At 45.7% G+C, this 12780-nt stretch overlaps 1 protein-coding gene across 5 annotated transcripts in view; it reads left to right on the top strand.

Moving 5' to 3' along the window:
- Positions 1–12780, top strand: part of LOC145336236 (uncharacterized) — a 94478-nt gene that overhangs the window by 43979 nt on the left and 37719 nt on the right. For all 5 annotated transcript variants that reach the window (XM_080181739.1, XM_080181740.1, XM_080181737.1 and 2 more), the window contains 2 exons: positions 5477–7427; positions 9601–9690. In XM_080181739.1, the coding sequence (XP_080037865.1) occupies positions 5552–7427; positions 9601–9690 (1966 nt within the window). In that variant the 5' untranslated portion in view covers positions 5477–5551. The remainder of the gene's footprint in view (positions 1–5476; positions 7428–9600; positions 9691–12780) is intronic.

The following is a 12780-nucleotide window of genomic DNA, read 5'->3' on the forward strand; positions in this document are numbered from 1 at the left end:
CCTTCACAAATGGCCATCCAGGAGTCAGATCTTTTTTGGATGGATGAGTGGGGTGACCCTGGGTGGGTGGGGTGATCCTGGGTGGGTAGGGCAGACCCAGAGAAGGTCGGCTGGGCATAAGGTCTGCCGCTGAGCTTCAGCAAAAAATAATAAAACCATAGACAGCCCTCAAGTCCTCACTGCCACGCACTCCCTATGCCCCATCAATGACAATCTATGCCAACCCGTAACCCCTACTCACCCCCATGCTCTGATGCCAACCCATGTCCCTCTACTCAGCTTCCATGGCTTCTCATATCCTCTACCCATCCCAATGGCCTCTCATAACCGATAAGCCAACTCAGCGGCAACAGGTGACCTCTTACCCTCTACTCACTATCTTTTGCCCTTTTCCCCTCCATGCCAAATCACCTAGCATCCTTTGTCTTGGATGGTGTTGAGCTTCTTCAGTATTGTTGGAGCTGCACTCATCCAAGCAATGGCGAGTATTCCATTATATTTCCGACATGCACATTGTAGATGGGAGACAGGCTTTGGAGAGTCAGGAGATGAGTTACTTGCTGTACAATTCCTTGCCTTTGACCTGCTCTGGTAGCCACAGTATTTATATGGCTAGTTCAGTTCAGTGTCTGGTCAATCCAGAGGCATTGATAGTGGGGGATTGAGCAATGGTAATGCCAGTGTATGTCAGGGGATGATGATAAGGTGGTTGAATAGTGACAACAACACACCTGGAGTCTGCTCAGGGGAAGACATGAGACTGGATCCATGGGGGATGGCGAGGTAAGGGGTGGTGTGGGGAGAGGACTGGGCTGAAATTCATCCAATTAACAGTAAACATTATCCCCAGGGTGAGGTGAGGGGAACTGAGACTTACCTAGATGTTGCACCTTCACTGTTTCTAGGTGAGGTGCTGGGACTGACTCCATATGCTGCTGCCTGTCTTCACTTGCAACCTTCTCCTTTTGCTTAATGATTTGCCTTTATCAAACATGGCTGCTGACTTTCTGATGACTAACTATAGTACTTGCCAATGTGCAGATTTGAGAATGGATGCCACCATCAGGGCAAAAATAAAGTAATACATTTTGCTGACACACTACCAGGTCCCTTGGGGCTTTCTTGTGGACCTTTCCACTGAGAAAGCCTGGCCTACGGAACACTCTCCTGATGTATAAAAAGGCAATGAATGCACCCTGCCCATTCCTGAGCACATTTCACTGCAGTCTGGAGATGTTTTGATTTCTTTCAATTTGATTTATTATTGCCATATGTAATAGTATACAGTGAAAAGTACTGTTTCTTGCGTGCTATACAGGCAAAGCATACTGTTCATAGAGAAGAAAACGAGAGAATACGGAATGTAGTGTTACAGTCATAGCTAGGGCATAGACAAAGATCAACTTAAAGCTAGGTAGGTGCATTCAAAGGTCTGATGGCAGCAGGGAAGAAGCTGTTCTTGAGTCGGTTGGTACGTGACCTCAGAATCTTGTATCTTTTTCCCAACAGAAGAAGGTGAAAGAGAGAATGTCCGGGGTGCGTAGGGTCCTTAATTATGCTGGCTGCTTTTCCAAAGCAGTTGGAAGTATAGACATTGGCAATGGATAGGAGGTTGATTTGAATGATGGACTGGGTTTTGTTCATGACCCTCTGTAGTTTCTTGCGGTCTTGGACAGTGCAGAAGCCATACCAAGCTGTGATACAACCAGAAAGAATGCTTTCGATGGTGCATCTGTAAACGTTGGTGAGAGTTATAGCAGACATGCCAAATTTCTTTCATCTTCTGAGAAAGTAGAAGCGTTAGTGGGCTTTCTTAACTATAGTGTTGGCATGTGGGTACCTGGATAGGTTGTTGGTGATCTGTACACATAAAAATTTGAAGCTCTCGACCATTTCTACTTTGTCCCCATTGATGTAGACAGGGGTATGCCTTCCACTACGCTCTCTGAAGTTGATGACAATTTCCTTTGTCAAGTTGACTTTGAGGGAGAGATTCTTGTTGACGCACCAGTTTACCAGATTCTCTATCTCATTCCTGTACTCTGTCTCATCATTGTTTGAGATTCCACCTCTATGGTGGTGTCGTCAGCAAACTTGAAAATTGAGTTGCAGAGGTCTTTGGCCACTAGGCCAAAGGTGTATAAGGAGTATAGTAAGGGCTGAGAATACAGCTTTGTGGGGCATTGGTGTTGAGGATGATCACAGAGGAGGTGTTATTGCCTATTTGTACTGATTGTGGTCTGTGGGTTAGGAAATTCAGAATCCAGTCACAGAGGGAGGTGCTGATCCCCAGGCTATGAAGTTTGAAGATGAGTTTTGTAGGAATAATGGTGTTGAAGGCTGAGCTGTAATCGTTAAATAGGAGTCTGACATGGCGTCTTTGTTTTCTGGGTGTTCCAGGGTTGAATGTAGGGCCAGGGAGATGGTGTCTGCTGTGGACCTGTTGTAGCGATAGGGGCAAATTGTAGTGGATCCAGGCAGTCCGGGAGGCTGGAAATGATTCGTACTATGACTAGCCTTTCAAAACACTTCATAATGATGGATGTCAGAGCCATCGGACAATAGTCATGAAAGCATGCTGCTTGGCTTTTCTTTGGTACTGGGATGATGGTCACCTTCTTGAGTGGATAGGGACCTCAGATTGTTGTAAAGAGAGGTTGAAGATGTCTGTGAATATCTCCACCAGCTGATCCATGCGGGACCTGAGTGTTCTTCCAGGTAGCCCATCTGGGCCAATTACTTTCCATGGGTTGATCTTCCAGAAAGCTGTTCTGATATCTGCAATGGTGAGCTTGGATATAGGCCGTCCAAGGCTTCCAGAGTGGAGAGCATGCTCTCACTGACCTCAAAACGGGCATACAATGTATTGAGCTCACTGGGGAGAGGTGCTTTGGTGTTACAATTTTACCTGCCTTCATCTTATAGCCTGTTATGTCTTACAGGCCTTGCCATAATCGGTGGGTGTTGGTGTGGCTAGCCTGGGACTCTAGCTTGGTTCGGTATTGTCTTTTGGCATCTTTGTTGGATCTCCTTAGATCATATCTGGCTTTCTTCTATTACAGTAAAAAGTCTGACAACACCAGGTTTTAATCCAACCGATTTATTTGATAGTAAACGCACAAGTTTTCGGGGTTAGTCCCTTCGTCAGGTGAATGGAGAGTTCTGGCCTCAGACAGAGCATATAAAGCACAGACAGTTTAGAGATTACTGATTAGAATGCGAATCCTTACACCTAACCTGCTGTTCAAGACCTGAAGTGGTTGACAATGTGAGTGGAAGGAGCACTGATCACAGGCTAAAGAGATGTGTATTGTCTCCAGACAGTACAGTAAGTGAGGTTTTGCAAACCCAGGCAAGTCACGGGGGTTACAGATAGTGCGACATGAACCCAAGATCCCTGGTGAGACCGTCCTCATGTGTGCGGAACTTGGCTATCAAATTTACTATCAAATAAATCGGTTGGATTAAAACCTGGTGTTGTCAGACTTTTTACTGTGTTTACGCCAGTCCAACGCTGGCATACCCACATCATTTCTTCTATTAACCAGGGTTGCTTGACTTGAACACCTCAGACCTGGACTTCGACAAGCAGTGGACACCCCTTTTCACCTATGGTTCCCAGTTGGGAAGCATGCAGATTTGTTTCTTTGGCACACAGTCTTCTACACACTTACTAATGAAGTCAGTTACTGTAGTGGCGTACTCGGTCAGACTGGTTGCAGAGGTTTTAATACTGACCAGTCCACTGACTGTAAGCAGTCCTGATGTGGAGATGCCGGCGTTGAACTGGGATAAACACAGCAAGAAGTCTCACAACACCAGGTTAAAGTCCAACAGGTTTATTTGTTAGTAAACCCACAAGCTTTCAGAAACGCTGTTCCTTCGTCAGGTGAGTGAAAAGTTCTGATCAGAAACAGTGCGTATAAAGGCACACACAGTTCACAGGAAATCATCCGATTCCTCAGACCAACATTGTACAACTTTCTTTGACAGATTCTCCCGTTTCGGTTTTTGCTTGTAAGCCAGGAGCAGGAGCACAGTCTTGTGGTCTGATTTGTCATGGTGCGATAGAGCGGTAGGCATGTTTGATATTTGTGTAGAGGTAGTCTAGGATGTTCGGGCCTCTGGTGGAGCAGAAGATGTGTTTGTGGTGTCTTGGTAATACGCTCCTGATCTTGGCCTGATTGAAGACCCAGCCACAATGAACAAGGCCTCAAGATATTTCGTCTCGAGGCTATTTGTGGTGGTGTATATTTTGTCCAGTGCGGTCTTCACTATATGTACACTGGATGGAAACCAAATTAGGTGAGCGATTTAACAGATTATTATTAATATTGATGAGATGGGAGAGGGAACACCTACAAAGCAGAGACAACAGAAAACAGTCCACATTGCTGCATTGTTTAAGTCCAAACCTCTCAGTCAATGAATGAAGTGGGGAAGTGGTCTTTAGAGGGAGCCACCTTCACGGTCAAAGGATGGTTGGTGTGATTGTGTGATCGGGGCTGTGTGAAATGTACACAACAGGTTTTAAAAGTCAAGGAATAAGAGGAGGCTGATAAGCTTATTTTTCAACTGCAAGTATTTTTCATTCTGTCTGAATGGAGATTCAAAGGTTAGTACTTCCACTATCAACATTTGGGTGTGTCTATATGCTATCTCTTGGCTCTGTGCTTTCTTTGTGTTTCTAGGTAGAACACACCCGAAATAAAATGTTACATCACTACCACTGACGCAGAATAATGTTTCCATTATCTGTTCCATTGCTAATAATGTCTGTTAATAATTGCTGTCTGAGATAAAGTAACACTCAAAAATATATCCCCATCAACACATCCTGGTTTTAGCGACAATAGTAAGGTAACATTTCTTGCTTATCTCCAATTGCCTACATCTGAATGGATTAAGAACCAACCATATTGTCGATATCACATGTAGACCCGCACCAAGAAATTGAACACAAAAGTCTTGGTAGATACTTCATTGCACTACTGAAGGAGTGCTGTACTGTCAGAGCAGTTTGCGTATTCTCCCTGTGTCTGCGTGGGTTTCCTCCGGGTGCTCCAGTTTCCTCCCACTGTCCAAAAGAAGTGCTGGTTAGCTGCATTGGCCAAACCAAATTGCCCCGTAGTGTCCCAAGTTAGATAGATGGTAAATGTGTGGGGTTGTGGGGATAGAGCGGGGGAGAGGCCTGGATAAAATAATTTGTCAGCGCATTTGTGCAGACCCAAAGGGCCAAATGGCCTTCTTCTGCACACTGGGGATTGTACGATTCTATGAACAGTCTCAAAATCAATTTCCAGATGAAAACAGAACTATTTTGTGGATATTTATGGCTGTTCCAAAACTGGGTGACTTTTTAAACTCTGGTATTTATTAATGTTGATCCAGACATATAATGAGAATGTTGGTCATGAATGAAAGTTACCATGTTTTAAGTAATCCCAAACCTTAATTCGGATCTCTTTGATTTCAGAGACCAGAGAATTTCACTTCAAAGAAATGAGCATTTGAAACTTGAAGGGAGCACAGTTGCACGGTTCATGTGCTGATGGAGCACCGAGATGTGTTGTGGGCCTGGGGGCTTCTTCTCATCTATTCTGGTATCGCTCAAGCTATGACTTCACCTTCTGCCAAAGAATCAGCCAATAACACTTCAATACACCACAATACATCAAGCAAAATGAAATCCACTGAAGTTGACCATGGCTTGAATGCAGTCCCTCTGAGTGGCTTTTCCACCCTCTCCCCTCAGCTTGAGATATCCAACAAGGACCCAACTCATGCCAAACTGGTCTTGCCCACACACCCCAGCCAGTCCTCTTGGCACCAGAGTGTGGCACAGAGAGAAAATGCTTTTTATTTCAGTGGAGACGGTGAGGATGTAGATAGCGAGGATGATTTTGACGTTGAAGAATCTGACAAGGACATTTTTGAATCAAAACAGTTTACTTTAGGAAACACGTCCATTCCATTGGCCACCTCTGCTCAGGCGAATGTCAGCACTGATCACTCCTTGGCAAGTCCATTCGAAAGTACTCCAGATTATCGAACAATCCAGATGCCTCGAGGCTCTGTCAATTCTCAAGGTGGCGTAGTTGTGGATGATGACACTTTCCTGAAAGGGTGGGCAGCAGCATCTCCGAGTGATTCTCTGGTTTTTGAGACCACTACTCGCCACGTAATTCCAGCTCACGCTGAGACAGGGCAGGTGACGGCTGGGCCATTGGTCGCCCTTGGAAACGTGGCTCCAACAACAGCTCCAAGTCACTCAGACACTCGAGAGCAACACTCAGTCACTGGTTCGTATCAGTCGCCTGGAAAGGAGGAGGTTGTTGTGCAGTTTGTAAGGGAACCCGGTCAAGGATGGTCTCCATCAGTTACTGACTCTTCCCTCACAAAAATGGAGGAAGCCTTGGTTCAAAGGGGGCCAGGTGAGAGTCACGTGACTCCTGCGCCAGTGCAATCTGCTTCACCATTGCTCACCACGTCTAATTATTTCCCAAAGACAAGAGAAAGCTCAGTCATGGTTGGCCAGCCCAGTGATGGCGTTCCAGCGCTGGGCGATCAGATGGATTCCCTGTACGCGATTGGCTCTGCAACAACCAACAGCCAGTACAATCAGCAACACACTGTGAATGTTGCAACAAATCTTCAGAATTTGCCCACCTCCTCTGCTACTGGGCAGCTGGGAACTGGGCTGAAGTGGCAAGTGACTGGTCAAGCTAGGCCAAGCGGGAAGCCACTAGGTGCTGTTGACAGCGCAACTATATCACAGCGGCATAGATCTCCACCGTATGGCAGCGGCAAGTCCCTGTTCGCCTATCAAACCACATACTCGTACTTTAGCTCAGAGCATGGGTATGACATCTACACCAACCCAGTAAATAACATGACCACAGTCATTAAGGTGCTGCAAGATGGCCGACTCCTCACTCATCCACTCTCTGACCTTGACGGAGGTTTTACAGCGAGGGCCGTGCCTCCCACAGAAAAGGTTACCGTGTCTCCAACAGCAAGGTTCCAGCACCTGACCGTGAGGGGCAGCAGAAAGGAAGTGACATCGACCGAGCCGCCAAAAGCAGACACTTCGACTTACTTCTTGGCATTAACCGCACGGAGACACGTGCCGTCGGCAGAAGTCAACTCGATTCTTGCGTCTGCTAGGACGTTGAGAGTTGAGCACACGCTGAGCGCTACTTACACGGCAATGCTGCAGACTAAACCTACGGTACTACCTCAACGGCTGTCAGCAAAAGTTTCAAACAAAACAGACAATCCTGTGACCCGGCAACCTTCAACCCAGGAAGGAACTGGGACCAAATGGACAACGACCAGTCTGAGTGTGCCTCGGACCACACTGAAACCGCTCTCTCCCACTTCCCAACCCACCAAAGTGTTTCAGACAGAGACATCAAGTGGACCAGGTGAGGTTCTGTCTGATTCTGTTTCTGGCCATGTGTTGCCAATGTGAATGGGATGATTTGATTTATTCTGTCTGAGTGGGCTGTGTTCATTGATGTGGTATCTCCAGCTGGCCATGGAAGCCAGAACTGTTAACATGGAAAGATCTTTCTCGGCACTCAGGTGGTCTGTCCTCATCTGGCCTGGGGGAATGTGGGGTATGCAGATGTTAACTGAGCCTTCATAAAGTCACTGGCCCCAATTCAATAGAAGGGTGTGGCTGGGGGTGAAAAGAGGACAGGAATTTAGGTGGGTCTGTCCTCCTCAATTCCTGCCAGCACTGACTTAAAGGGATTTCATACACACACACACACACACACATGCATGCATGCACACATACACATGCACGCACAAACACATATGCATGCATGCACACATACACATGCAAGCAACACACATATGCACACACGCACGCATGCAAGCACACACACGTGCATGCACATAAGTTGCATGCATTCATGCAGGTGCACATGCACGTGCATGCATGCACACACATGCACGTATGCACACACGCACACGCATGCGCACACATATGCATACACGCAAACATGCACACATGCACATACACATGCACGCATGCACACACACGCACACACACACACACATATACACACACGCACATAGTCTGTGTGCGTTTCCTCCGGGTGCTCCAGTTTCCTCCCACAGTCCTAAAGACTTGCTGGTTAGGTGCTCAAAGAGAGAAAATGCAGGAAAATCTCAGCAGGTCTGGCAGCATCTGTAAGGAGAGAAAAGAGCTGATATTTCGAGTTAGGTGGTTAGGTACGTTGGCCGTGCTAAATTCTCCCTCAGTGTACCCGAACAGACGCCAGAGTGTGGCGACTTGGGGATTTTCACAGTAACTTCATTGCAGTGTTAATGTAAGCTTACTTGTGACACTAATGAGTAAAATTAAACTTAACTTACACACACACACACACACACACACACACTTGTTCAGCCTGTTCTCTTTGTTTTAGAATGGAAGGATCTATATATGTAAATACTCTTGTTAACCCTGTCTCCTTAAATGGGGGCAACTCACACAAAGTTGTTCATCCTGTTTCCTTTGTAGAGGGAATTTATGCACACGCTAATTTTGTTTCCTCGCTTAGAGGTGACGATAAACATAAATTGTGTCTCTTTGTGAGTCATCTGCACACATTTTGATTTGATTTGATATATTGTCACGTGTATTAGTGTACAGTGGAAAGTATTGCTTCTTGCACGCTATACAAAGCATACTTTACATAGAGAAAGAAAGGAGAGAGTGCAGAATGTAGTGCTACAATCATAGCTAGATTATGGAGAAAGAGCAACTTAATGTGCAGTAGATCCATTCAAAAGTCTGATGGCAGCAGGGAAGAAGCTGTTTATGACTCGGTAGATACATGATCTCAGACTTTTGTATCTTTTTCCCGATGGAAGAAGGTGGAAGAGGGAATGTCTGTGGGGTCCTTGATTATGCTGGCTGCTTTTCCAAGGTGGTGGGAAGAGTCAGTGGGTGGAGGCTGGTTTAAGTGATGAATGGGCTTGGTTCATGACCATTTGTAGTTTCTTGCGGTCTTGGGCAAAGCAGAAACAGGAATAGCAGGATGCCACTCAATAAGCGTGTTCCCTTATTGCGATGCATCTACACACACACACACACACACACACACACACACACACACACACACACACACACACACACACACACACACACACACACTTGTGGTCTAACCTTGATCAAAGGGTTCTACCAGCACTCCTTAATCATGTCTCCTCAGTTACAGGGTCGATATATTTTCCCTAATCCAATCCCCTCATTTAGGCAGAACCAAACACCCATGAATCATCTCTTAACTGGCAGAGGGAACCTCTCCATTCGCCCACTAATCCAGCTGTGTCTCGCCAGGGCATCCAAGCACATATTTCATATTGCTGGTTAGCAGAAGCTGGTCTTTATGTTTCAGAGAATATTAAAGATTCCTGAGTCCTGTTTTAGGAATATCTTATGAAAAGAGGCCACACATTAAATAACATCCAGATGAGCCAAGTGCACCGCTCTATCAGTTCTGGTTAGTTTTATTTAGTCTGGCCTATAATCTGTGCATTGCACACATCTTGTTAAACCAGATGTTCCACGTCTCTTTCAAGGCACTGTAACTGCGAGGACAACTCCACGGGTGACTGGGAAGCCTGGGATCCATCAGAATGTCCAGACAACAACAACGGGCAGCCAATCAGGTGAGAACTTGTCTCTTAATTGGTGCAGCACACACCAAGCTTAACATTGGCAAACCTGCTTGCTGCGTCTGAAATAGGATGAAGGCTTCTGAGAAGTTATACTTTATAATTACAGACATTCGGACACACCCTTCCATCTATTTCTTATGTTCTTATGTTCTTATGTTAAGACTGACAGCCTCATGATTGAATAACTCCTTGCATTGAAAACAAATAGTGATACACACACTTACCTTATTCCTCACTTCACTGGCACGTCGTATTTCAAAACAGAGAAAGTGAAGGAGGTATCGGAGCAATTGGGAGAGAATGGTCTTGGGGCTGGAGGGTAAAGCTGGGAGGGGGTATGAAGGTGTGTAGGGGTGTTGCTAGAAGGGAGTATGAAGGGATGGTGATGGCCTAGTGATATTATCATGGACTATTAATCCAGAAACTCAGTTAATGTTCTGGGGACCTGGGTTTGAATCCCACCACGGCAGATGGTGAAGTTTGAATTCAATGAAAAACATCTGGAATTAAGAATCTCCTGATGACCATGAAACCATTGTTGATTATCGGAAAAACCCATCTGGTTCACTCGTGTCCTTCAAGGAAGGAAATCTGTTGTCCTTATCCTGTCTGGCCCACAAGACTCCAGGGCCACAGCAATGTGGTTGACTCTCAGCTAGGGATGGGCAGCAAATGCTGGCCAGCCAGTGACACCCATGTCCCACAAATGGATTTAAAGAAATGAAGCTGTCAGGAGTATAAAGGTGTTTGCTGGCTGAAATTGGGACAGAGAGCCAGAGGTCATGGGTGGGAAAGGTGTCCCGGGGAAGGAGGGGGTTATGGAGCAACGAAGGTGCCCGGAAAGTGTCCAAGTGGGAAAGTGTCACAGGGGAGAATGGTACAAGTGCGGAAGAAGTGAAGAGGGAGTTCAGGGGTAGAAGGGAGGGTAGGGGGGTGGTGCTGGTAGTGTTGGTGAGGGAGAACTCAGTGGGGGAAGGGGGTGCTGTTTGGGAAGGTGTAGATGGGAATTCGGGGGGGGGAAGTTGTAAGAGGGGGTGGAACATCCAGGTGAATGTGCGGGGAGGGTGTGGTTTTTGGAGGCTCTGAACCTCTTCTGGAATCTCTCTCCAGCCCCTCCAACCCTTCCAGACATCAGCACTCCTGCAAATAAGTATCCTCAATTTGAATTGGTCTACCATTATTGGCCTTGCCTTTAGATGGCAAGTCCCTGAGGGCTGGAATTCCACCTGCTCACTTCTCTCTCTCTTTAAGACACACTTTAGTTTTCAGTCACCTGGCCCTATATCCCCTTTTGTGGCTCTGTGTCAAATATTGTTCCTGTGAAGCTGTGGGATGTTTTACCCTGTGAAAGACATTATACAAATAAAAGTTATTGTTTTGTTGTTCAGCAAAAGGCATAATCGTTCTGGGATTCGAGCCAATTGGATCCCTCTTACCCTAATTAAATTGTAAATCACTTGTCTGAGTGGCTATTGAGAAAGAAAGACTTGACATTGCGTGGTACGGCTAATGAGGTCACTGCGTAACCAGCTTGTCCTCCTTATATGCATGAATGTGATTTGTATTTATTGAAAAGAATAAGGTTTTGAGATTGGTTTCCTGATGGTTAGGTTAACTATCAGAACGATATCCTCCTCGCTTGTAATTTGGTACTATTGACACTAAACTGGAAGGTGCACCAGTCTTTACTCATATTTCCTTCAGAGGGTGTGGTTCTGAATGGGACGTGAGTTGGGGAGATTCCTCCGTTCTCGGTTGAGGCTTGGAGCTGGCTGGCTCTGCCATTTAGGTGGTGGGGGAGGGAGGGAGGAATTATATTTCAGGTTAGTAGGTGTGGGGAACAAGCTGAGGATGGCCTAGTTATACCCCAGGTAGCTGAGAGGATAATTATCTTCTTTTATCATTGCCTACACTACCATCATACACAAAAAGAAGCAGCTTGTTACTATGGAGCCGCACTAAAACCAGGCTTTCCAACATAACGGGCTGTGTGATTGATTAGGAACATGGGAGCAGGAGTAGCCCTTCGAGTCTGTCTCACCTTCAAGATGACCATGGCTGATCTTGTTATGGTCTCAACTCCACTTTCCAGTCTGTCCCTATACCCATCCCTATTACTCTTGACTCCCTTGTTTATTAGGAACTAACTCTGCCTTGAATAAATGGAATGACCCAGTCCCCACTGCTTTCTATGAAAAAGAATTTCACACGCTAACCACCTTGTGAGAAAACATTTCTCCTCGTCTCCGTCTTAAATGGCAGACCTCTTATTCTTAAGCTGTGTCCCCTAGCCTCTCCCACAAGTGGAAACATTCTAGTATCCGTCTTATCAAATCCCCTCAGGATCTTAATAAGATCACCTCTCATTCTTCTAAACTCCAATGGGTATAGGCCCAACCTGTGAAACCTTTCTTCTGAAGATGAACTCCTGATCTGATTCTGAATAACTCTTATTTTGTGGAAGATCTAGATCATTTAATACACATTTGTGTCTGTGGGCAAGCAGTATGTGTGTGATCAGATTTTGTCATTCCACTCAAGACTCTCACTGGGAGGGGAATACCAGCAGACCTGTTAGCTCCTTAGGGTCAGGGGGACTGGCTGGGGTAAATGTATGGGGTTATGAGCTTAGGGCCTGGGTGGGATTGTGGTCCGTGCAGACTCGATGGGCTGAATGGCCTTCTTCTGTACTGTATGATTCTATGATTCTGTCATAGACTTGGCACTGTCTTGTTAGCCAATGGGTTAAAATTAAAATGTCAATTTTACAGCTAACAATCTCTTTTTTATCTCTGTTAAGTGGCTGCTACTGGCAAGGCCAGAATTTACTGCCTATCCCTATCCAACTGAATTGTTTGTGAACCATTTCATAGGGAAGTTAAAAATGAATCACATGACTGTGGGTCTGGAGATGCCAGACCAGGTACTGACAGTGGATTTCCTTCCCTACAGGACATCATTAACCAGATGGGTTTTCATATAAAACTCAAGTGTTTTGTGGGTATCGATTTGAATTGTAGTATCTTTAATCCAGGTTTTATACGGTTAACTGAATTTAAATTCCCTCCAGTAATTGTGATA

The sequence above is a fragment of the Carcharhinus amblyrhynchos genome, chromosome 3 (genome assembly GCF_965287045.1).
Source record: "Carcharhinus amblyrhynchos chromosome 3, sCarAmb.v2.hapA, whole genome shotgun sequence".
In the NCBI taxonomy this organism is placed as follows: domain Eukaryota; kingdom Metazoa; phylum Chordata; class Chondrichthyes; order Carcharhiniformes; family Carcharhinidae; genus Carcharhinus; species Carcharhinus amblyrhynchos.